The sequence below is a fragment of the Ischnura elegans genome, chromosome 5 (genome assembly GCF_921293095.1).
Source record: "Ischnura elegans chromosome 5, ioIscEleg1.1, whole genome shotgun sequence".
Classification (NCBI taxonomy): domain Eukaryota; kingdom Metazoa; phylum Arthropoda; class Insecta; order Odonata; family Coenagrionidae; genus Ischnura; species Ischnura elegans.
In genome coordinates this window covers 55,530,079-55,557,315 of record NC_060250.1, presented here as the reverse complement: position 1 = coordinate 55,557,315, position 27,237 = coordinate 55,530,079, and the positions used below count along the sequence as shown (strand labels likewise).

Sequence of the window (27,237 nt, the reverse complement as noted above, 5' to 3'; positions counted from 1 at the left end):
GAAAACAGCAGTGAGGAGAATGAGAGAGAGGTCGAGAGGTTAAGGTGCAGGGAAGGATAGGAGAAAGAGGAATAAAGGAAGTGACGGTGACAAGGACGAGACCAAAGCAAAGAGGGAGAAATAGCGAGAAGGGAGAAGGTGCCTGGGTAGGAGGAGTAGGAAGGATGGGGAGAAAGAGAAGTACAGGAGGGAGAGGAGATTATGGCTGAGGAATCAGCCGAGTGGAAGGAATGAGGGGGTGGTCGTGGGAGGTGGGCGGCAGAGGGAAGCCGAGGAGAGGGAGGAGGAGGCCTCTCTTAATGCCTCAATTAAGCTCCCGGTTGGCGAAACAGGATTGCCAATTACACTTGACGCTTCTCAGATTACCCCGCCTACAACCCAGCCCCCCTTCCCCCACCCCACGCACCCCTCTCGCTCGCCCCGGCAACACCCGCGGTGGTGTGAGGAGGAAGGAACAGGCGGACGAGGAAGTTGAGGACAAGCGTGTGGAAAAGAGTGGGACATAAAAGATTTTTCCCGGCTCCCCCCTCCGAGAACTTAAATATAACCCTCGGATAAGCCCTGAATTTTGAGACTTGGGAACTATTTTTACCCCTGCGGATACAAAAATATTTATTTCTTTGACACTAACAATTGGAAATAAATATGATTCGCGTAGCAAAAAATTAAAATTATCACCATTGTAACGCTATGAAATATGGAATACAAGGAAAAGAACACCCACATAATCAACTTATTCAATGGGCAAGAAAGTGTTAGTACAGAATTTGGTTTCATACATTCCCTGGCATTTCCCGGTTTGTGTGACACGGCTTTTCTCAAAATTAAGACGTTTCCAAAATTATGAACAAAACAATGCCCACAATTTCTGCTCTTTTACCTTTTAATCGTTGGCAAATTCGACCTCGAGCGAGATAGTGAGCAAATCGTAGGGCAATAAACAACCACTGGGAACAATTACAGGGCTACTCCGAAAATTCTGTAAACTTTTCACATTATTGCAATTCAAAATAAACATCCATCGACGCCTCTGATAGAGTGATAGAATCTGGATTTCCCTTAACTACGTGCCAGACGTTTTCTCGGTAGGAGTTTTGACAACATTTAGTCCCTTCACATAAAAAGATGCCAAGTATCGCCAAACACAATCAATGCACTTGCCAATATTAAACTTTGGAATTCCGTTAAAAAATTGAGAGAATCGGATCATTATTGCCTTAATCAGGTCAATCCTCAGGCCAATTCCATTTCAGATACCTCTCAACGCACCTTGTGGTTGATATGTTCAATCCAGCGGATAAGCCACGGCTATAGAGGAGATAGAGGATGATGGAGGAAAAAAAGAACATCTGTCTTAAACAAGCAAAACACCAGCACTATACGGTCACGATTTCGCGTCATTAGCGGAGACCTATCGCGGAAAAGCGGGCAGTGATGTAATGCGGTGCTAATCGAGTTGTTTGGCCAAAAAGTTTAAATCGCCTTTTTTGTGTGTAACATCCTCTGAGTCCCCAATGAAATCACACCAATTAACCCCATAGCAATAAGGTGAAAAACGTATTAACCCCCATAAATTGGCAAGGGATTCGTTCACAGCATGACGTCAACACGGCCGTGGGGTGGGAGGGGTTTGGAAGTTGGAACGCATGGGGTGGGGGAGGGGGGGCCGTAGGGAGCTTTGACTAGTTACACGCTCGAGAACGTGGTGAAAAAAAAGATTGCGCGCGAGGCAATAATTAACAGCCTCGCAGGGCAACGGGTACATATAGCAGGTTTCAAAGGTGGAAAGAGCAACAGAATTTCGCGAGTAGTAGTTGTTCCCTGTATTTGGCCGTGCTCGTCGCGGTCACAAATTAGCATGAATTCGAAACGCGCGAAAATGCGTGGCATCGACGCGGCCGAAACAAAAGCAGCAGCGCAGAACAAGAAAGATTACGCCAGTGCTTTTTCCGATCTCACGTATGTTTCAATGGAAAAATTGGCACAATTACTCCGGCCACAAATGGGTAACGAAGAAAATTAGGGATCAACTGCATAAAAGAGAATGTCAAACGGTGTGTGATTTGATCACTGTGGCGTAGTAATTCCTAATGTAGTTCTGTTGATGATTTACAGCGTGTTCAAACGCAATAATTTTTTCCGCGAATGGCTTTCCATTTAAATACCTATTTTTATTCCTAAGTATGTGCCTACGGCTAGTCTCATGTTTGAAAAATCCACCCAATCTGAAAATCTGTCAGTCTGCCGAACATTCTAGTTAAATCCATATATTAATTCTCATATAATATATACATTGCAGCGGCAACAGTGCACGTCTTGAGGAAGTTTTGCAACTGAATCAAAATATTGACAGTGGAATTTTTTAAATTGATATCACATGCCATGCTAAATCTTTACTGCGTCTCCATACAATATAAATACTGAAAATTTTAATTTTGCAAGTAATATTCTGAGGTAATCGTCGAGGGACAAGTAGTAGGCAGCAAGAACGGAAATGAAGACCCCAAACGAAATATATGGAACAGGTAAAGAAAGATGTAAAAGAGAATAAATACATTCGTGTGAAAAGATTAGCTGATACAAGAATTGAGCGGAGAGCTGCGTCAAACCAATCTTAGGATTATTGATCAATAATGATGATGATGATGATGATGAAGTTACATTCTGACGGAAATGTTACATTTATCTCCCACTTTTACAACTAGCGATGGAAGCGCTAATACGGAGCACACCAAACCTGGGCCGTCACGGTTAAAGGTCCTCGCCGAAATGGTCGGAGGAACGGTTGGAGCTAGGGAACTGGCAAGGGTCAGGACAATTAACATTCACGCAAGACACGAAGGGACCGCTTAAGATCTTGTTAAGGTCGACGCGGCGAGAAATAAGACCCCGCTCGGATGGGTTTAATGGCGTCTCTCTCGGCGACAGAGGTGGCGCCATCTCTGCCCTCCTCGGAAGCAGAGTCATCTGGCGGCGAAAGGATGATGCTATCACCTGGGGGGGGATGTGACGGAGACTAGAAATTAAAACTCTCCCACATTCCGTTTTTAATCCGCCTCCACCGGATTTTCATTTCGCTCGTGAGATGGGGAGTTAATCTGATATGCTTGTCGCGGGAATGGATATAAACCCTTCCACACTATGCCCCGAGATGCATGATTATTTCATGCGGTCCAGAAACATTCTCAATTAAAAACTAGTTCCCCGTACACGATTCCCCAGGCTCATCTTCAATTACACATTAGTAATGACTTCTCTACCGAATAAACCACAGCCTCCACCGTCGGTAAAACTCTATTTCTTCAATCTGACACATCTACTCTCAAAACCGCGCATAAAAACCCTAAGACTAACCCACATGCTTACAGCAGATGAAGAAGAAGCACCGGAGCATTTACGTGTTTTTTTACTTTTTGCTGAACTGAATAACAGTGATCAATGATCCATTGCTTTTTCATTTATTAAAGACAACGTACAAGCAGGGTTTCAATCGACAGAAACAGGTGGGGCACAGTATGAATATTGTTTAGCTGATTGGGAGAACCATCGTTCTGGAATAATTGCCTTCACTAACGTAGGCCATTTTAATTTATAACACAATTTTCCTACACGCATCATAAAAATTTAAAGTAAGTAATAAAGTTCCCTATTCTTCAAGTACAAATTCTCAAACACAGCGCTAATTCTGACCAATGCAGAACCAACAATCATGGCTAAAATTTATCGTTGTAACAAACAATAAACACTGACCTCAATGCCAATGTGAACGGCCTCACGTAAAAACAAAACTTACCCTATTCTGCTACACAACCCTAAAAACTATCATATGATGCAAAACGTAAAGATTTAAGCCAGGGATAATAATTAGCGTAGCAAGTTGAGATGAATGCTAACAATTTTAAAATAGAATTACCCTTGAAATCGACGGGAGAATGAATAAAGAAGCGCTGAAATCTAATCCGACAAAAAAGTCATGAAAGTTTAAAGATCAATAATCCAAAAAAAAAAGTTCGATGGAAATGCAAATAAAATATCGTGAACAGAAATCAAACGAACGAGGCGCCGCTTCTTTACTTTTCGACTTCGGTAAGTATTGGGCACTCTGAAGAGTCGAAATACCATTTCTTTCACACAGACAACATTGGCATTAAGTTCTGTTCAAACACGAATGAACAGAGAGTGTCCAATATGTCCATTTCTCGAAGCCCAGTCGAAATTTATTTTATTCAGAGAAAACGCGGATTTATCGGCACGATCGGCATGTATTCGGCTTCAGTCGATGCGTGAGAGGAGAGAGAGAGATCAAAAAGCACTCCGGGGGCAGTGCAAGAGGCAGGGAGAAATATCCACCAAGTGAATGGCACACACACTCGCGAAAAAACATACGAACTGTCCCGTCACTGACATGAGATGAAAAATCAGGAAGAACCTCTTTCCGGCTTCGTAATACTTGGCCCTCTTGAAACCACTTGGTCGAATGACCACGAGTACTATACACGGATACGATGAAAGGTCGTCGAAATGGTGGAAAAAATCATAATAAAAAAATAAACGCTCACAAATCCGGCAAAAATGTTGAAAGAAAAGAAAAAGAGGAAATTTTGATTCGAGAGGAATTGGAGAGAGGTATTTTCCGCACGGGAGAAAGAGAGAGAGAGAGACCCTACTTCGACTCAGTGAAAAAAATGAATAACGCCAAGAACCGCAAATCGGTAACCGAACGAATAAAAGCCTGGATTTCACCTCTCCACCACGGGTCGTGCGAGAAGTTGGGCAGAACGATGCAAGCTGATGTGTGTTGAGAAAGATGGGTTGGGGGGAGAAAAGGAGAACGGGATAATGTAAATAAGAAAAACAAATGCAAACTCCTCTTCCTTAGGAGACCGAAAAAGGGATGGGCCAACCAGGGCGGTGAATAGACACGGCGAATGAGCAAAGAGTTCGCATTATTCCGGTCAGAAAATATTAAGGATCTCGGGATATATTCAGCACAAACCGAGAGAGGCACTGGAGATAATAAAAAAAAGATGGAGGCTTGGAGAATGGGAGCATCGAAAAAAGAAGAGAGAGACAGCCATTCGATTAAGTGAGGCTTCCTGAACCACGGTCGACCGCAAGCTGGAGCTTGCGTTCCGTTCGCCATTGTCTGCGTCTGTGTACATAAGTATACATGTATATATGTGCCGTGGAGTAAGCTGAGCATGGAGAAATCTCAATGCGGCTGTGGCTGGCGGCGGTCGAGGCCAAGTGGAAGAGAGACTGAAGGAATCGAAGGGAACGGAGGAGCTGATGGATAGGCTGAATGAAAGAGTGATGTCTACCGTCGACATTCTATTCGATTTCGATTTTCGATTGATAAAGTTTGACGGCATGAATTGAGATTACAGGGTCTGTGGTACTAATACAACCACGGAAAAAATCAAGAGCAGGAGTGTTTACGAGAGATGGAGTATCTATGTCCTACAAAAAGTAAATATGAACTTGTCACGAATAGATGAAAGTTTTACGTACAACAGTAAAACAAAATATCTATTTTGCAATAAAAAAATACCTAAAGGAAACTGAAATTAACACTTGCGAGAGAAATGAAGACGAAGATCGGATATCATAATTTTTCATATAATTTCTTTTCACTTCACAAATTCTGTAATTTTAAGGTTTCCTGCATTATAAAATTTTCAAGCCTTTGAGTAGTGAGCATCTTAAGTTACATTTGTGATCAAACGGAATAGTTTTCCCATAGTAAAACAACATCAAATATGTCATCAAATAGTAATAATAATAATTTTTACATTGTTCCCAGCTACCCCCAATCAAGGAAATTCAATGTAAGATATTTACAGAGAAGTAAACAAAAAAACCACCCATGCTCTGGATATCCAGGCGGGACTCGAACCTGCGACCTTCGTTTGTCAAGCTGCCACCGTGGCCAGCAAAGATTCACAACATTTCCACTGAAAAAAGGACATTACACGCAGTAAATATCGATTTATTCGATACGGGAAAAGATTTCCTCCGACGTACGTCCACCCCCTTTAAACGCAAAGGGGCCACTGGCATTCCCTTCCGGAATGACCCCGCCACAAACCAAGAGACCAGCAAAAACCAAACCGATCCCTTATCCAATCTATCACCTTCCAACACCTCATCCTTTCCTCATTCCCGGAAAATCCCGGGCAGGCCGAGGGAAGGAAGGAGAAGAAGAGAAGTAGCGGCTGAGTGGGCGACCATTCACGCTCAATCGCCGAGAAAGCAGTTCCATTTATTGAGATCATTTTTTACCCCCACAGAAAAGAGGCGAGCACACACGGAGCAAGGAAGACATCCATCTTACCACCACCCCCTTCCGCTCTCTTACCACCGCACCGCCAAAAACCACCCTTCTGCCCCTACCCCACCTTCCGACACGACCCTCGATTCCAACAAACCCCTGTTCCGTTTCCCATAAGCGCCTCTCCAACACCATTTCCCCGATGACACACCCCACACGCCCCGAACTCACCACAACGCACACCACATGGTGATTACCCGCGAGAAAACCCATCCCCGCACCGTAATGGATCGACAACGTTGTCACTTTACGTTAAACTATAATTATTCTCTGCGTTGTGGCACAGCACGTGCATTACAATGGGCGTAATTTATCGTGATGCGATGTATATTCTCCGTTTATTGCCACATCATCCGCATCTTTACGCTGTATCGTTCAAACAAAACAACGAAATAAATTTACACTACAAAGCTACGTAAAACATGTCATCGTAATGTAGATTTACAAAATTTCCACCGAAAAAATAATACTATCGTCATAAATCAATTAATGAAGTCAACGCTACATTATATGCTAGTATGAGCCGACAGTGTTATAATATGATATATACCCTTCAATTTATGATCCGGGATTGCTAATAAAAGCTTTAAAAGTAACACGATATTTATTCTCCATTTATGGTAGGCATATGTAACCAAATATGCAGAGAATATGTCGCAGTGCTATATTTATTCACCCACACTTGCTATTGTGAAGCGATATTCTTTCCACAGGAATTCTGGTGACAAAAACTAAAATAAAACACATAAAGACCACCCATAATACCACGAAAATTACTCTAGGAGTAATGCCAAATAGATCGATATTCCATTCAATGAATAATGACAAGATTGAGGTATCACCAAATTATATTTGTCCTACCGTGAATGAGATAACATAACGCGACCGTTGCTGATACTATGCCATGATCTGATCGTGATTTTCTTAACAAATTGAAACCATCATACCTACCAAGAAACACTCAGTAGACAGCTGAAATGCTGGGAACTAGAGTTTCATAAAAGCTCGTGAAAACTCTGCGTATCGTAGCGCAACGCGGCATTCTTCGCACGGCGATATATTGCCACGCTCGCAGAAATACTTTTTGAACAAAGAGTACTTATTCTCAAACCGATTCTGAACTAGAAACGACATTCTTTACACTGCGATATCTCGTGATGAAGCTCAGAATATGACGCAAATGTCTTCCCCTTACTGGTTCGGGTCGAAAAAAAAATCGACGAAGGAGAAAAAAGGACCATCTATCTCTCCTCGCAGGATTTATCATCTCCTTCCGACATCTGAATCCCTTCCTCGTCTTATCTACTCGTTTGTCCACATAACCAAGTTCAAGTGCGCAGTCACTAATGCCTGCTTTAGAGCTCTTCATTGAAAAGGATGCAAAAAAATATGAAAAAGGAGATCCTCGGGAATGACACCATTCTCCGTGTCAAGGCAGCATGCCAGTGAGAAACATAAATCTCAGCGCGAGAGCTGGAAAGCATAGCGAGGAGAGATGAAGGAGAAAATGTAGATAAAACTGACCCTATACAATAAATGATGGCATTTATAGAATGTTAGCGAAAATTAAGGGGAACTATCAGGATTAACTTTGTGGAACCACATTCCGATACCAATTCTTAACACATCGATAATGATTTGAAATTTAGATACGTAAAAAATATTCCTGTGAAAAATTACAGTGAAGTTATTTCCAATCAGTTAAACAGATATTGTATCCATCCTTGAAACCCATCCCAAACACGTGATAAGATTCATTCCATTTATTTTAATTTAGGTACCTCACCTAATTTTTATCATACTGTAATTATAATACATTTTGATTAATACATGCAACATAATTAAAAGGTTCTCATATTTTCACGTGCAATATAATATTTCCCCCTAAACGATGCAATCGTACCAGCAAATCATTCGTACATCACCATCTTAATATGCACAGTTACAAGTGCGGCCAAAGGCAGAAGTTAACAGATTTTATTTTTATCTTATCCATATATTTCACTAAAAAGCAACGTGCCAAATACATCACGACTTTTTCAATTAAACTGAAAGTTATGTTTGCCTAAATATGCGTTCAATATTTTCTTTCTTTAGCCCTAATGCTATCGTTTTTGTCCTACACAGGTATTACACCAGAATAATATACAATAGACGTTCAATATTTCACATAGATGCAAAGCATGTTATTCTAACGGAAGACAAAAAGAAAATCGAGGACGACAGAAATAAAAAGAACAATAATAAAAATTGCGACATGGAGCGTGTTTCTACTTCGCCAAAAAGGGACTACCTCAAAAAGCAGAGGAAAAAATATTGCTAAATCAGCCATCGCACACTTTTCAAAGATTTTAAACGCAAACAAAAAGATAAAAATTGACTTCATGGGATAGCATGAAAGAGGAAAAGGGTGAGCTTTGACACCCGGTGACGAGCGTCTAAAGCGATGAAATCCCATGCACGCAAAAACAGATTAACAAGTACGTTTCCACGCACAAAACAGAGTAGTGGCTTCAGCAACATGCATCAATTCAAAGATAAATATAACCTTTTTCCAACAATGCAGTAGCATTCAAGACTATAATTTAATCATAACAAGGTTTTACCTATTGGATAATAAATTTTTACTCAAAAACGGAAATATTATTGCAGAAGACAAACCTTTCATACTTTTCCGCAAATTTCGACGTGAAACAAAATAAGGGTCGCGTTGGTGCCACACAAATCGTATCTCCTAAGTTACTAAACTATGGCGGGTTATCACACAGATGAGGCTCTGTTCCTCGTGCATTTTAATTACTTATCCATTAGTTCTTTTTCTGAATGGATTTAATACACATGATAAATACAATCTCAGTTAAGACACATAATAAAAACACTATCACATATTTTCACAGAGAAATTCATAGGGTATTGCTATGGAAATATCTCATTGAAGTCATGGGAATACCCAGTAGCAACTGCCTCCCTGGAAGCGAAAATAAATTTAGTTCAAAACGAAAGTTATGAAAAAATTTCCTTTCGAAGAAAAATGATATTCGTATAAGATATGGAACTAAAATAAATATCATTATTTTTTCAAGCAAATAATTATAAAAACTAATAAATGCTGTCATAATTTCCTTAAAATGTTGGTTTCATTAGCCTTTTCTACGCAAAAAAAGTTACAACTTGAAAGAACACGGGTAGTATGCCCCCCCAGTTTTGATTCTGGGTTCGCCCATGATTGATTTGCCTTTCATCAAGGTCCAAAATAATCGTGATAATCATAAACACTGCTGAAATATCCGGTCACCCTTGAAATAGAAGATTTCAGTACCGAAGGGAGGAAAACGAATACTTCAGCTAATAAGAGGCCCGCACAGTAAGTTCAGTAAGACTTCATGAATTTCTTGAGAAGAAAATCACGAGCGAAGACACTTCAATCAGAGTGAATCGCGCCATCGCACATCACTGAAAATGTACTACAAAGTTCTGTTGATATTATTAATATTTTACACTTCCATTCGAATATTATGGCAGTTTGTAAAATGTTTTAGAATAGCAGTCGATTCACATCTTTCAAAGATATTTTGATTTCGTAACTTGAACTAATGTCGAGCATTTAAATAATTTAAAGATAATTACGGTTACAATGAAGTCCGTAATCATTGAAATTTTTTACGGGATAACGCAGTAAGCTTTTGGCGCGACAAATGAATGAATCTGATTTGCGGGACGATTCGCATCGATAAATTCAAAAGCGCAGCGGACGGGCGATAGTATATACGAATTACAGGATTAACGAGCGACGTAGGATGGGAAGGCGTATTAAAGCACGAGGGAATGGGAGAATATTCCAATTAACATCGGAACGAATTACGGCGACTGATAAAATGATACGAGGACCCGCCCTCAATCATTTCGGCAGTGGCAAATAAATAAACTGCAATTAAAAGTGCAACTTTGGTTCTCCTCCGTTAATTACAGCCGGCTATTTTGTATTTAAAAAAAATAAACTCCGGAAATTCAATTTTTGTGCGCTGCGCGGCGTTAAATTTTCTGGTTTCGATTTTTTCCTGACAGATAATTACGAATTTAGCGCTATATACGCTCGCACTCCATTTCCAGTAACCAATAAAGTAATTAACAATTTCGGAATGGGCAGAAAGGCTGAAAATAATAAATTTTCAGGCCCGGCCCTGAAAATGGCCAATTACGGAATAAAAAAAGGGCGGGGAGGGGGGGGGGGGGGTCGAAACGCGAAAATATTAAAACGGAGATATAAAATGAAATAACGGTCGGTGGGCATTCGACAAAGCCGAAATGGAGCACTAAAAAACCATTACGGCGATTAACGTTGGAAGACGTTTTAATTTAGCTCGGGGAACACGGATTACGCAAGCTGGAATTTCCGCTCGCTTTACAAGGGCATCACAAAATCCCGGGGATACCAGAATTAAAATAAACGAAAAGAGAAGTCAATTACGCGATTTTTTTCCCTGTAAGTTTAATTCGCGACCGCCGGTTGAGCAAAACCCCTCCTTCCTCCTCACTCCCCCGAAACAATTCTAATTTGTTTATTCATTTATCATTTCCATTCCCACACACTCATACATTCGTCCACAGTGCCGAGCGAGATACCCGAGATTTTAACGTTTGCTCTGGTGGGAAGAGTTTTTTTTTACCCACACGATTTTCCGAACCCCTGAAATACCCCATATATGGATCATGCACTACGCACACAAACAACCGCACAGTGTACACGAGGATCGATAAATAGCGCAGGTTTCATATGCCCCTGCGGTTCTGGCCTTCCTCCCCAACCCCCCTAGATATCTCCCCCATCCTGGAACCTTCCTTTGCCTCCTAACCCTATCCCCCAATACGGCAGATCAAATACCGCTCATCCCCCAGCAATTTCCCCATTCTATGCCCGAAAGAGATAAAGCTGACGCGGTAGTTTGTCATCGCAGAGAGCGAGGCAAAGAGGGAAAGAGGATCGTAAGCTCTCTGTTTCATCCCATTTTCTTTTTTATCACCGAAAATAATAATATCAACCAGGCCAACCTCCCATACTCCAGAGGAATAAAAAAGGAAAATAAATAAGTGAAAAACAAAGGTTTTTCGAGCTAAATAAATTCCGATAAAAATGAATTACCGACGTAGACACTGAGGATCCTAGGATCGCAGTCAGGTTGGGGCGGTCACAGCAAAACCTCCGGATCCTTTGTCATGTTTTCACGAGGCATGTGAAGTAGATTAGGTTTAAGTATTTCGGAATAATGGAGAGGCATACTAAGCCAATTTAAATAAAATAAATACATTTGGGCACAAATGACGCGGAGGTTATAAATATTACTCCCAAATTCGTAGTCGCGAGCCTAAACCCGACTTGAGGTCAAACAATTTCAAATATTTATTTCAGTAACTTTCATGGAAATTTCAAAATATATTTATGTTAAAAGAATGTAATAAGAAATCTAAAATGAGATTGTTAATCTACCTTGCAAAAGCTGATTCTTGTACATCTTCTAAATTTCTTTGCCTCTGACTAATTTTCCAAAGAGGAAGAATGTTTAGGTGCAAGAAATCGAATTACTCTTATATAGTTCTAGGAGATGAAATTATTCCTCTTATAAGTGGCATTTGAGTCACAGCTCACATATCCCATAAAGTGAGTTAAAGACAATTGAGTCATCAATAATAGCGAAAAACCTCACTGGTTAATTTACATAGGGATTGGAAGAACAAACACAAATTAAATCTTCGCAACGGGGACAGCTGAAGACTATATTCAACAAATTTTATTAAGAACGCCAACGAATTATCAGGCAGACAGAAAAAAATTGACAAGGTTGGGATACCAGCTAATCACGAAGAGATTTTAAAAAAATATCGTATCCAAACTTTGATATCAACTTCGTCTGATTCGACCACTTCAACCCCGAAGACCTGTATCGGATAGCCCTAATTCACAGCCGTGCCCTGGAGGAATAATAACTATCGAAAAAAAAGCGAGGGACAGCTTTCAACCAACGCGAGCTTGTGGCTTTGATATCACTTTGAAAAACGTTCGGCGTCGACTCGATTTATTTTTTAAGTACAGGTCAACGAGTTGTGACGAGAAGTTCCGAGGGATATGCGCACGATATTCTCGTAGAAATTGGGAGAAAAAAATCCTTTTTTTTTTCTTTTTTCGGGACGACAGATGCAAATCCGGGATGGCGGATCGAGGTGGGATGGGGACGATCTGTGTGATGTTGCGGAGCTGGCAACGCGCCGGCGGGGACGACGATCGAAACTACGGAAAGCGATTTGCCCGAACGTTATGAGTTTTGACACCCATGACGCATAAACCGTGAACACATGTACGTCGGGCCGAGTGGAGGCGGGACTGTACATTTACATGGACGCGAAAGAGATAAATAATAAAAAAAGAAACATCACCGTCAACATATTACCGCAAAACGAATGCCTCGTCCAAAAACACTTTCAACAATTCATGTTAAGAATAAAAAACAACTACTGTGCCAAGCAAGGAAATATTTTAACAAGTGGCGACTGGCTACACACGCTCGATATAACTTCACGAGAGATAAAAATGAAAACTAAAATTAGGATAGCTTGAATGCATTTAACGGATAGACGATCGAAAAAAAATATATTAAAAATATGCACGAACAATTAAACATGAAATTATGCAGGCAGAAGCATATTATCGTTATAAAAAAGCATAACTCATACAATAAATATATAAATTTCCATGAATTAATTACACAAAAAATAACAGCTGAAAGTTTCTCATTTATTAAAAAACTTAAAACTATTTCTTTTAAAAACACTCGGCACTGAAAGAACTGACATATTTACACGCCCATCAATAGTCGTGACAACTCAACATCGCTCCTTACATTTTCATCTTATTTGTTAGAGGCATGATTCACACCACCACGCTGACGTGACAAGAAAGTTCACCCTCTAAAAGAATCAAATTTGCAAATATTTCTATCCATATTTTATCATAAGTTTTAATCTAGCAGTAGCAAGAGATGTTTTACGAGACACTAGTTATATACTATAAGTACTTTTATAGTCCAGCTACCGAAAGCTCCGAGACCAAATGTCAGCTGATAATTTCGTACACCTCGAAAAAACCATTCTTCGCAGCCGAGTTGGCCCATAGAAAGGCACAGCTACCACTCCACCCCCGAATATGCGAAATTTTACATAGACGGCTTAGTCTGGAGTGAGCTCCGCCCTAACCTATCCGAACCAACATTCGCTTATTTTACTGAGTGACTCCACCACTCGATTCATTTGGCTTTAAGCAACACTAATCCTAGTAAACACGTTCATCTCAACGCAATTTACAACCACAAACATACACATAGAGGTTCGTCCGGAATGACGAACTTGCGGATGTTTCCCTCGTCAGCATCGTCAAACAAAATTAGCCACGGCCAATCGAAGCGAACACCGATGGACGAATACGGCGGTCGATCTCTACCGTCCCGCAATCTACCCACCGGCAATCCAATCACACGAACCCATAGCTATGGTCACACGATTTTTTAGCCATTCCACAGTTTTAGAATCCACCTCTCAACACGTCTGACCCCAAATCGCTCGAGGCGACTGATTTGAATTGCAGCAGACCCGAAGGCACGTCACTAACTCGTCTGGAAGGACGAATTACGGAGTCAGGAGGCGTAACGAATTGATTTTTCGAAAGTTATGGGTTATGGAGAGACCAGATTGAAGATAAGGAGGGAGAGGAACAAATGTAATTAAAGAGCAATTGGCGAAAATCGAAGGATTAATATCATTTTGGTGCCCAGGGCATAACACACATTAATAAATAGTGCATTGAAAGTATATTGACATTACTACAAGATATACAGCGAAAAACCGATGCAAAACATCAATTTACACTACATGAAGGAAAACTATAAAAATGCAGACCCGGTGGCGGCGAGGTCATAATCCTGGCCTGACAACTCGGGAATTGTGGGTTCGAGTCCAGTTTGAGTGGGCTTCCACCACTCAGAGCATATTTTAATGTTAGGTTTTATTTCTCCATATGGCAAGCCATGCTATTTGGATTTACCGGACACAGACAACCAGAATCGTTCAAGCAGGAAAAACAGAATGACAGTAGGGAGAAGATGTGGCGAAATTAACAAATATGCACTCCGCAAAATAAAGCCCCTTCCACAACAAATTAACTTTGCTGACTATTATAATAGAGCAGTTAATGAAATATTCCTACAATCAAGGGAAAAACCACGCATCAATCGCGAAAGAAATCTCCTGGAGTGTAGCGCTTTACGGAGTGGAAACGTGGACTCTTAGGAAGGAAGACGAGAGTAGACTGGAGGCATTCGAGATGTGGGTGTGGCGAAGAACGGAGAAGGTGAAGTGGACGTAGAGGAGGAGGAACGACGAAGTGCAGAACATGGTGGGTGAGGAGAGGCAGCTTTTAGATGAAATAAGGAGGAGACAGAAGGTATGGATGGAGCGGGTACTTAGCGGGGAGGGGATGTTGAAAACAGAGTTAGAGGGTAGAATGTTACGTAAACGAGGGAGAGGTAGGAAAAGAATAGGATTTTTAGATAGAATGAAAGGGAGTAAGCCTTATAGTGAACTAAAGAGGGAAAAGCTTGTTGGAAGGGGAGGTTTCCAGAATTCTTCTTAAGTACTCCATGGAAACCTACCTTAATCGGTACAATAATTTAATAGTAATAATAGAAAAAATATCATTCTTGCCACAGGTTAATTAAAAGGGAAAAATCTTTCCTCAACTAATGCCTCACTCATGTCAAGTGACGCCATTTTAAGCTGTAGCGATCTAACAGGAGCTCTCGATTTGTTAGCACCATAGTTACGCCATTTAAGAGTAGCCGCATAAAAAGGGTTAACGGAAATTAAGTTAACAAACCAAAATCTAACATCCACGCTCACGGTGTGAAGGAAGGAAGAAGTGATGGATGACGGGAAGGGTTGGTGCGGATGCTGGAAGAGAGGCAGATTGGCCAGAATGAGTGAGGGAGAGAGGGAGGGAGGGGGGGGGGAAGGAAGGGCCGTGAATTCGTAAGCGAGCGGGAAGAATTACGGCCGGAGCAGGTGTCGACAGAGCGGAGTGAGAGTGGCTGAGAGAGAGATGGCTTGCTCCCGATTGGGGACGAGGAGCGGCCTGGGCTCGTGGAGTGGATGAAACGAGGGATTATGAGAGAGATAGAGGAATGGGAATGGATGCCTCCCTTCGTGGCGACGAGTGATTGAGTAAGTGGGGCGCAGGCAAACTGCCTTACGCCAAATTAAAAAGTGGAGCCATGTTTGTCATTTCTGGATGAGATACGCATGAGAGAGAAGGTATGGATTGAGCGAGTGCTGAGCGGGGAGGGGATGTTGAAAACAGTGTTAGACTGTAGAAAGATGGGTTAAAAAAGGGAGAGGAAGGAAGACACTAGGATTCTTAGATAGATAGAAGGGGAGTAGGCCTCATTGTGAATTGAAAACAGTATTAGAATGTAGAATGTTGGGTAAACGAGGGGAATGAACGAAGATAATAAGATTGTTCGATAGGATAAAAGGGAGTAGGCCTCATTACGAATTGAAAACACTATTAGAATGAAGAATGTTGAGTAAACCAGGGAGATGAAGTAAGAGAATAGGATTTTTAGATAGAATGAAAGGGAGTAGGCCTTACAATGAACTGAAGAGGGAAGTACACTAAGTGATGGGAGGCTACCAAAATGCATCCTAAGCACTAAAAGGAAACCTACCTTAATCGGAAGAATACTTTAATAAATAATTATAATGATGTTTGTCAAGAATAAACTGAAATGAAAACCAAACCAAAAATAAAAAATTATCCATGAAATTACTCAGTGTAATTCCTGATTAAATATCCCAATCACTCACATAGTCTCAAAAACGTCTTATCAAACGGTGCCGTGCTTTGCATAGTAAAATTTGACAAAAAAACACACATTTTTAGATACAGAAAGTGTGGGTGCAGGGAGTGTGGTACCCTAGTGGGCAGATCGCTATGATGCTGTCTGAAGGGTCCTAAGTTTAAGCCCCAGGTGAAGGCCTAGAATTTCTAAATCATCGAAACGAAAAAAAGACGATGCCGTACAAGTAAGGGAACTGAATCCGTCAAAGTAACACTCCTGTAGCTAATTTAGAATGAGTTCTGCTCTCTGATACATCAACTAACCCTAGGGTTGGATCACTGACTGAGATACAAAAAATACCTCAAAGAGGTCATCACTAACTACAAGCCGCCTTGATAGGATATCGCACGAGGTTATAAAGACAACAGCCGCTAACCTGAGAAACGCATTAATTTTATGTTCCCGTTGCGAATTTTTTTATGCCATGAACCAATTTTTATTGCGATCCTTTATCGTCGGCGGCAAAAACTACAAGAGCTAATTCTTTCCGCAATATTTTCTCTCACGTTTACTGCTCCTATCGGCAGGAAACGTAACTTAAATTACGATTGATAGCAAAGAAGATGGATCAAAACCACAAATAAAGACACATATACGTCTTACCATTAAAATAAAAAAATATTGAACTATTGAGATTTTTCATTATTATATCAATGCTTGAACCACAAGTGGAAAGGGCGTACAAGCTCTGCCCTACCACCACCTGCCATCCCAATTTCCCGCAGACGAAACCTGATAATTAAAGGAAAAAAATGGGTAAAAATGCAATTAAGTAAATTGATACGTCTTCACCGTTAGTCAGCGATTACTCACCATTTTGTTCCCGAAGCATAAAAACAAAATAGATAACTGAAATAACATCCTACTCTCGAATTGAGTGCGCAATTAGTTTCCGTGTAAAGCAATAATTAAAATCCACTCATGGTCAGGCTTTATCGGAGAGAGCATCAATTTCATAACTTCCTATTCCCCCTTCTCAATTAACATCTGATGAAAAAACTTTCAGCGAAAATGTATGATTTTTATCGCTGTAATAGGTAGACAAATTGAGGTTTATAATAACGTCTAATTAAAACCCAGACACAAAGAACTCGATTCTGCAATTTACGTCATCGGTAATCGTTTGGAAAACTCTTGTAATCCGATCATGCACATAAATTACCCAAAATAATTTTGTAGGATGAAATGATTGAAAATTAACGCATTCCACAGAAAATGTTTTACACAAGAATACAACCCAGAGGATATAACATTTTGGAAGCTTTACTATTTACGTATTGAACCAGTTATGGTATGTTTACATGGAGAATTTTGCAACTCATCACAAAAGTGAATTTTCCCTCAGTCTTCGCGAATTTTACTTCCCTTTTTAATTCCAAGGAAGGCCTGATTCCATTGATTCTATCGGCGAATCCTATTCTTTTCCTACCCCTTCTACCAAGGGCGTACCCAGGATCAAAACTAGGGGCAAGCCATGGTAGTTCAAGTTATAGGTAAGATTTAAGCATGGAAAAGGTGAATTAAAGCAACATTTTAAGGAAACTATAACAGGTAATCATTAGTTTTTAAAATATTTGCTTGAAAAAATATTATTTTCCTTAAAGACACTTGCGATTTTGGCTTCTGGGGGGTAGGGGGCAGCTGCCCCCTCCTGCCCCTCGCTGGGTACGCCCATGCCTTCTGCATTTACATTGTTCCCTATAGTTACGGCTATTTATAATCCCTCCCCACTCGGTAATCGCTCAATCCTCTGTCTTGTCCGTGCCTCCTCTAGAAGCTTTCTCACTTCGCCACTACTCTGCCTCTCCCTCCACTTCAACTACTCTACTCTCCTCCACAGTAAAAAAAGTCAATCACTTCGAGCTTTCCGTGAAATCAAAAGGCCTCATATTTTTTTATATCACACCTGATCCAGAGGTGCGCAAGATCATACTTTTTCTCACAGATTACCATTTTTTTTAAACTCTACCACCACCTTCAATCAAACCGTACGTCGAAGATTATCCGGCAAGATCGTACTTGTTCCAGCGGTTGCGCAACTGAAAAACCTCGCCCGACGACGGAAAAAAAATGAAAAAAAAAATCCGGTGAACGTGCCAGCTAAACAATTACAGCACGCGCTTGAGTCGATTGAGTCACACCCTCCTCGACAGCAGTCACGAGTGACTCTTCACCTCTCCCCTTCACTCGATCTATCGCCTCACACACATACACACGCCCATTGGCTGAGAGAGAGAGACAGGAGAGGGTTATTGAGGCCGAAAGCAGCAACGGTTCGTTAAAGCAATTACTCGATTTGCTCACGCTCTCAGCTTCCTCTACTTACACGCTGACGGGCGACTTCCGGGAAGCGCCAACCGCTGCTGCTGTAAAGCTACTACTACACCACGGGGTGCATGCGTGTGCGACCGCTTGGAGGGCCGCACCGAGGACCAAGCAGAACGAGTCGCGGAGACAGGAAGATGGGAGCTCTGGTTACGTCACGGAGGAAGGGAAATGGAATCGCAATGAAGGAAATGCGTGAACTGCGGCAGCATGTAAGAAGGAACCGGTGTCGATTTCATCCAAACACATAATGTTCACAACTCACGTAATGAATACATTTTACGATAAAACGAATTGACGCGAAAGGGCCGCGGAGGTCGTAGAGACAGGATCTGGATTTCACGAAGGAAGAAAAATGAAATTGCCATTGAGAAAGTAGGAAAACTGCGGTGGTTTGGAAAAAAAGAATTGATATCTCGAGTGCTAGTTACGCAGTTAACCAATTATGATATCATATTCTCTAAATTAAATGAAAATATTAACTTGGTGAAGACTGTAAAGATACCAACCTCTACACCAACCAAAGGTGGCAACCTGAGAGTCAACTGTTCTACAGTTTTATCAAGGGCACCAAGTGAACTCAATAAATACAACTCCATAGAAATCCCGATTGAAATAGTTGGCAAAACAAGGAACAGATGGCGTTTTTGGTAGTGAGCTGTCATGATAATAAGAGTTGCACAGTTGGAATCTACATCGGTAAGAGAAAAAAAATTGAAACGCAACCAAGCTCATCATTGAAGCTCCTTCATCTAACATGTATTTCGCAAAGGCATTAAACACACAAGATTCAAGCATTTCATCATCCAAAGATAACTGCCACCAAAGGTATCGTTCCTGTAGAACATAAGGTATAATTCGACTGATCGATGCAACGGTAATTCAATATAACAACGTACACTGATAAAATCAAAACGGCGAATAATTCAAATTGGAGATGAATATTGGACGATTTGGCAAATCCTATTAGATCTTCAAAGCAAACTTTTTACAACTCGTGGATTATCTGCAGTGATAGTTCAATACTTGGTTAATCCAGTCCAAATCACATTTCCCGCACGAGTTGAAGGCAGTCACTTGGTCGAGAGGAAGGAGGAGAATGGATGAAAGGAAAAAGGTAGTTAAGTGAGCCAGAAGGCGGAATATGTGAATAAGTGGATGAGTCTAAAGGATGATGATACTACCGACGAAAAAAAAATTAACCCTTCCGAGCGGCGAGGTGGGTCGCAGGTGGAGCTGTTTCTCCGGCAGAAGGGAGATACACAGGTGAGCACGCGGAGCGAAGGAAATTTTACGAAAAAAAAACAAACGAAAATAAAAAAGCGTATAAAACGAAATGAAGGAGAGTGTACTCACGATGTAGCCTTGTCCGGAACTGGAGTGGCTGCTCGCCTGGAAAGGGGAGAGAAAATAAAACCATTAGTCACGTCGCGATGACAAATGTATTCACATAATTTGCAACCGTACAAAAGGTTTTATTTTGTATTTTTCTTACTGTTGTCGGGGCGTGGAGCGGATGACACGCCCTAAGCATTTTTTCACTTCATTCTCTCTCACTCACACATACGGACACACAAGGGTCGACCGTTACAAAGAGATGGCAGGAATAGAGAGAGCGAGAGGGATATAAAAGTGATATTTCGGTTCGCAGTACGGAGAAAAGTTTCAGTTTTTTAGTTCCGTGCATAGGTTTGTCAGAGCTCTCTTTATGTGAAATTTTGTGGACGGAGACTTTATGTGATATCTTGATGTGATATATGGAACTCCAATTCGAATGTGACATAATTGAAAATACTTACTTTTCAAGCATATTGATAGAAATCTGAGGAACTATTTATTTGACAATACCGAATTTGACCGACAAAATAGTACACACCAGAGATATAAAACATTTTGCCCGAAACTAATCCGGATGCAGTTAGAGCCTTGGAATATACTCAAACTTCAGATGGGTCTGTCTTTAAATGCGACTTCATTTTTCATCGCTGAATACGTTCTAGTACTTCTTATGAAGTCCATAAACCTCGCATGCTCTCATTCCCTTTCCAGCACTCTTACTTTAATCATAAACATCGACACAACTCGTATTCATTCAGCCCTCTCAAAACCCCTCTGAATCTATCACTAAGTTTTCTCAAACATGCCAAGCACTGACCTATTTGTAACCCATCACTTGAAGAGGTGTATAGGAAAAATTAGAGACTAACCCCATGTGAAGCATCCGCTAAAGAAAAAATAATGGTAAAAAATACAATTGAATCACTCCATATCGACTTGACTTTATCAATTGTTTCGGTACCTAATTCAGGAGAATCAGATACTCACAATCGCAATTTCGTCTTGGCCAAATGCTCGCGTTGAACTTTAGAATTTCAACCCACTTTTCATACATTTCTATTCGGAACTACGCATCGTCATATTTCATTCCAAATGGCAACCGATACAAAACTCGGAAAACGTCAGCTAAAACAAAAAAGAAAGACTAATTTCATTAAAAAAAGATTTGCAAGATCTTAAACAAATTCTGAACCGTAAAACAGCGACAGGTTTTTGGTCACATTTAAAAACTAAAATTTGTGACAGTCGCGGCAGGAAAACAAAACCGACACGACGGATAAATATTTTTCTCTCTCCAATAATCGACTCTTTTCCAAATCCATTTGATACATTATTTTTTTCCATTCACAATCACTCTTAGCATTCATCCTTTGTTCTCTTCGCCCTCGCCCGAAACGATGCGAAACGACAGGGTCGTAATCACTGGGAGGCCCCTACCCCGCAAATTCATTCTCCAAACTGGAATATAATCCACTATTTGGGCCTGCCTCCCATCACTCCCTCTCCGATTCCCACCCCACAAAACGTTTTGCATGTTTAGGCAAATTTTTCAGAGCGCATTACACACGCGCACACATACACAAACAAAAGCCGCACGATATTCGGTAACAAAACGGCAGGGGAGGGGTGGGAGAGAGAGGGAGAGGAGATAGCGGAGATGGGGTGGGGTAAAATCGCGGCAGAGTTCGCTTTAGCTTTCCCCACCCCACCACCCGCATGAATTTTCATGAGCCGCCTTATTAGCATTGGGTGCAATCGCGTAGTCACACAATACACACCCAGACCACATGCAAGCACATACACAGACCTTCCCCACCTCTCCCTCCATCCGAAAACATCCAAAGGATTTTCAAAACAAGTTTTGCGGCTCTCGGAGCGGATTCTCTGTTCTCTCTATCTCTCTCTTGTTTTCCGAGTCGATTATAAAATTTGATTCACTTCCCATCCAATTACGAATCATGTAATAAGCACGCGATTACAACTCGTCCCGAAACATCGAAAGCGTCATCGCGTCGGTGAGGGGGAAGTGAGAAAGGGGAAACACATGACGGATGGGTCGCGATAGGGAGGCGATATCGGTGGATCAACATTTTAAATTCCACTAAAAAAACACAGGAGTGGTGAAAACAGATGGATATGTGGGTGTAAATTTGGGGAATTCTTTGCAAAGCGAACGAGAAAGCAAAATGAGGGATGGAGAGGAAAAGCAGGGATGAACGATTTGAATACTGTTGACAGGAAATGGTGATTGCAAATAAATTATAAATGGACAAAGGAATCGTGTTGGAAATAATGCAACCATAAGCAATTAAAAGGAAAACAATTAGATGGAAAATGAAGGGAGAAATTTTATCAACTGAAACAGTGTAATCAATAATATCCAATACCATTTAATAAACAATCACAAAGAACGTATGAAACCAGATCTATACAGACTTTTGCGTTCAGAGGATAAAGCTCAAAATATGAGAGACCATTCAGCTATTTAATAATCTGATAAATACAGTGACTCGAATCAATTAGCCCGTCCCATTAGAAGGCTCTTGGACAAATTAACTTAAATTTCCAGCTAACCAACAGTAAGAGTAAATCGTCTAGAAAATAAAATCGCCGATTCTATTAACAAGTTAGTTTCTACACACCTAGTAAGCATCCGCGATTTCATTCCATTCCAAGTAATTACACTGGCAAAGAAAGTAAATAATATGTTTCTTTTTTAAATTTCACCAAGGGAATAAATAATAGGGCAATTTACGTAACACTATATTTCTGTTTTTGAGGATGTAAACGTATTTAGGATGCGAGACTTAGGACTCGAAATTCATAAATGCGTCTGTTGCTTCATAAGAACTTAAGAGCAACTTCGGAGAAATCATTACCAGAAATACTAAACTTTGTAAAACAAATAAGGATAATACAAGGCAAATTACACCTACAAATAATAAGCCTAAATCTATCAATAGTCTATGTAATAATGAACTTTCAACGGCCGTGTCATTCGTTGAATAACATGGATTCCCGATGGCAACTTAATCAGTGGGCAAGTAAAGGGATTAGCTAGGGTAACAAGGGTGGGCATGCAATGGCAAGGATATTTCGATTGACATGAAGGAGGAGCCTGGAAAATTTACATGAACGTTCTCATCATTCACGACTAAAAAATACAGGACAGAACCATGAAGACCAGATTCGTTTAGGCCAGTTCGCAGAAGTCTATTTTTCGACAATCGAAGATATAAAACTTACATCGCTGAGATGTCTGTCTTCCCTGGAACTACTGCTGCCATTGTTGTTGACATTGCTGCTGCTTCCGTTGCTAGTGTTATTGTTGGCACTACCCCCAACCACGCCTACACTGCCGCTGCTGTTGTTGTTGCCGCTGGCATTGTTGTTCCCACTCGTGCTGTTGTTGCTTCCACTCGTGTTGTTGTTGTTGGCGCGGTCGCTGCCGCTGCCCCCACTCGTGGGCGTGGAGGCGCGGTGCGGGTTGGGCGTGTGCGGCTCCGAGGGTGACATGCGGGAAGCGGGGTGGTGCAGCGGCGTGCTGCCGTGCGGCGGCTGCCGCAGGCCTGGCGTGGCCCCGGTAGGCGACGGGGGCCCGCGCTGCACCACGGCCTCGTCCGCGCCCGCGCTCGGCCCAGCCGCCTCTCCGCGGGCCCCGCCCCCGGACGCCGCCGGGTGCAGGTGGTTGAGGTGGTGCGGCGGCAGGTGGTGGTTGAGATGCGGACGTAGCGGGGAGCCGCCCGGGTGCGGCGACTGCTGCGCCTGCTGCTGAGCCTGGCTCTGCTGCGCCGCCTGGCCCCCAGAGGGAAGTAGCCCGCCCAGGTGGTGGTGGTGCAGGTGATGGAGATGGTGGTGGTTCTGGATCGGGATGAAGCCCTGCCGGAGGAAAAAGAAATAAGGAACATGGTTAGCAAGTTTAAAAGCTCTGATCAGATGAGACAGCACACACCTTTGATAATGCAGTCAGTAAAATCCGATACTATATCTAAAAATTTATCCAAACATCGTTTCATGTTTCAATCGTTTCAGAAGGAGTTAGAGAAGCTCAGCCTAGACCTGGCGTCACACGCTTCCTAAGTCGCGCGGCAGAAACAAAACCCAAAACAAATAGCTCAAAGCAATTCAATGAATGGGCTCCTAAAGCACAAAAAGTCAACCGCATGATGTCAGGGGTCAGGGTGGATGCTGGGACCAACAGACTGAACGGTTAAGTGAATAAAGGGGCGTAACTCTTCACGTTTACAATCTAAAGTACCCACAAGGTAGGTGAAATCACTACCAATGTTGCTGACTTGATCGTGCGTTGAGGCACATTCAGTCCATTTAAAATGACGTATTGGCTTGGACTGAGGCTGCTTTTGTCTCTCTTAGTTTTACATTAGAGAGGAATCTAAAGAAGCCAGAAGGGCTAGCTAGCACTAAGGTAAGGTAAGGTAACACTGGGAAATGGAGTCGACAGCTTTAATTATGTATAATAAATCACATGACAGGGCCCAACCTCAACCTCCCTAATGACCCACCTTATAGTGGATACAAGTAGACAAAAGAGGATTTTTACAGCAACAAAGGACTTGAGAAAATTCTGAATTGGGAACTATGAATACATCTAATGGCGGTGCATCAGTAGACGAAGCTGCTTCAATGAATTACACTTCTATAGGCCAGTAGATACACTTCTCATTCTCAATTTCCGTTTGGACAGGACAAGACAAACCTAGGCACTAATACGACAAGGGCACCCTTTACCTTCTACCTCGTTTATGAATACATAAAACAGAAATAGTGGCACAAAATTCAGATCGATGGTGTCAGAAAATGCATAGATATATCTCAACCATACAACATAACTTAAGTGTACTCAATTAAAATTCAAGTTAACTTAATAACAATTTCTCAAAGCATCACTGCAGCTTAATTACAATTGCATAGCATCATGCCTAATAATAATTTCGAATCAAAACATTGCTACACATACTTAACTACTAAAGAAAACTAATTCAGTAATTCTCCAGCTCAATGAATATAAATTCAGTAGCCCAAAGGAGTTTAATGATATAAAGTAGGCATAGAGCAGTACAATGATGTAAAGTAGGCATTAAGCAGCTCTAGACTGGAGGCAAGGTGCATTTTTTTGTCATCATTGAAAACCCAACAGGGAAATCGAAAAGCCACAAATCTGTTGACCCGACGATGTACGACTGCGGGATGTGGAACTGACAAACGGATGCGCGCACCAAAGCCGTCAAATAGGGCACACGAAAGGGAGTGAATGGGAAGAGACGGAGAGAGAGAGAGAGGATGAAATCAAATGGAACTCTACGCCATTATCAGCGCGATCGAGAGGGGGCTCCTGGGTAAGGAAGAACAAGCACATAACACTCACTCACTCTCTCTCTCCTCCCACAGTCCACACCGTATACCTACACCAACCCATCCCTCTTCCCTTCGCGCCAATCGAGCAATTAAGCGAGAGAGAGACGAGCACGATCAATGAATCTCAATGAAGCCCCGAGGGAATGCATCACTTCCGCCATCCGAAATGCGGTCCCGCATACAACCTCCCCTCCCACTGCTCCCTCCCTCGTCTCGCTAAAACCAACCCCATCAACATGTTTCACTTCCAATACACACCTCCGCCCACACTCAAACCATCGACACGACCATACTATCCTCCCGCCTTGGGCCCCCACCAACACAACAGCGACACGACAATCGGCGGCGGCAGTAGTGGATAGCGTAACTACCGTCCCCGCGCGCATGAAATCATTACCTCTCAACAAACCCATTCCCATAACATCCATCGGCCACCATTGCCAACTAAACACGGGAGCAGGCAGTGGGAACAACATCAGCCACATGGATGGAACGACATCACTGACTTACAGCACCACGAATGGGGAATGGGAGGGACATTGTTACGCACGCTTGGCCGAAGCTTCAATAAGATGAAAACGATGTCTGACCAACGATAACTACGCTACGTTCCGACAACTCTCGTTCTATAGTCTACTGACTCTCAACGATTAACCAGTTTTTTGTCAGAGCATAAAAACATGAACTACGATGATTCCACGAACGGAAAACATTAACGTAACAAGTGAGACCAACTTAGAAGCTAGAGCATATCAAAAATTTTGTTTAATGTACTTTAATGTCGTCGATTGTCCACCAACCTTCGATAGCAACCCCATTTCTGTTGAACCGCCCATCTTTACGTTTTCCGTGGCTCCATAGTCAACCAATTTTCGTTCAAAATTCAACGACAATACACATTATTGCAATAAACCGTCTATGTTCAACAATAGACGACGAACATGGAATTAGGAGACCTCGTTTTATTCTCATATTAATCATATCCCATCTACTATTTCAGTCATCGAATATCAATAACCAAAATGGCTCCTCGCAGCTGCCAAGAACGTAAAAGGACTCCAATGGAAACATTATCCACTAAACAGAACCAAAATCAATATAAATATCCATTGTTATAGTCCCTAGATGTAAACGCCCTAATTCTGCATCGAGTGCCACTCCACAGTCACAACCTCCCAGCATTCGACCAATAACACAAATTCTAGCTCTAAGTTATCGTTCCACGGATTTCGCCGCGAAAATTCGCTCTTCCGAAGCAAAGACTAAACGTGCTATTAAATAACACGATACACGCATCAATCATCACGCTCCAATGACTAGACAATGTCGAATTAGCTCAACGCTCGTATTATCTAACCGTCAATCAGCGCCATACTGTACGTAAATAAATACGCCGAAATATAACCCTCATTTTATAAAACCGGTAACTGGAATAATCATGGAAACATTACGGAATCATCGATAATGATAATTAAAAAGCAACGAAAATATTGCTCAGAAAAATAAGGTTAATTAAAAATATTTCACTAAATACATCAAATGCATGCTTTCCACAAAATTCTCATCAATATTTTTAACCACATGAAAAAACATCTTACGAAATCCTATAATAAATCCATCACTAGGAATGGAAAAGCAAGATATGTAGCCATAGATGATGGGCTCGGTAAAATATCACCCAACGACGCCATTATATAAGAATGGCAATCTGCCGTTACGGATCGTCATATCCGATATTAATGAGGAGGTCGTCAACATGACACGAAGGGGAAGCAACAGTTCGGAATGACGGGCGAGGGAGGAGACACGAGTAACCAAGAATGCAAAGGGAGGGAAATAAATATTTATCTAAAAAAAACACCGCCTCGCATTCCCGAGGGACGAGCATGCAAAATACAAACGTCCATTAACCAATAAAGCTCCCAT

At 41.6% G+C, this 27,237-nt stretch overlaps 1 protein-coding gene across 1 annotated transcript in view; it reads right to left on the bottom strand.

The window, feature by feature from the left end:
* The window catches only part of LOC124159696 (proline-rich protein 36-like), an 836,869-nt gene that overhangs the window by 408,862 nt on the left and 400,770 nt on the right, over positions 1–27,237 (bottom strand). The window contains exons 3-4 of the mRNA XM_046535606.1: positions 23,182–23,814; positions 19,954–19,989 (exon numbers count right to left, since the gene is read on the bottom strand). Coding sequence (XP_046391562.1) covers positions 19,954–19,989; positions 23,182–23,814 — 669 coding nt within the window. The remainder of the gene's footprint in view (positions 1–19,953; positions 19,990–23,181; positions 23,815–27,237) is intronic.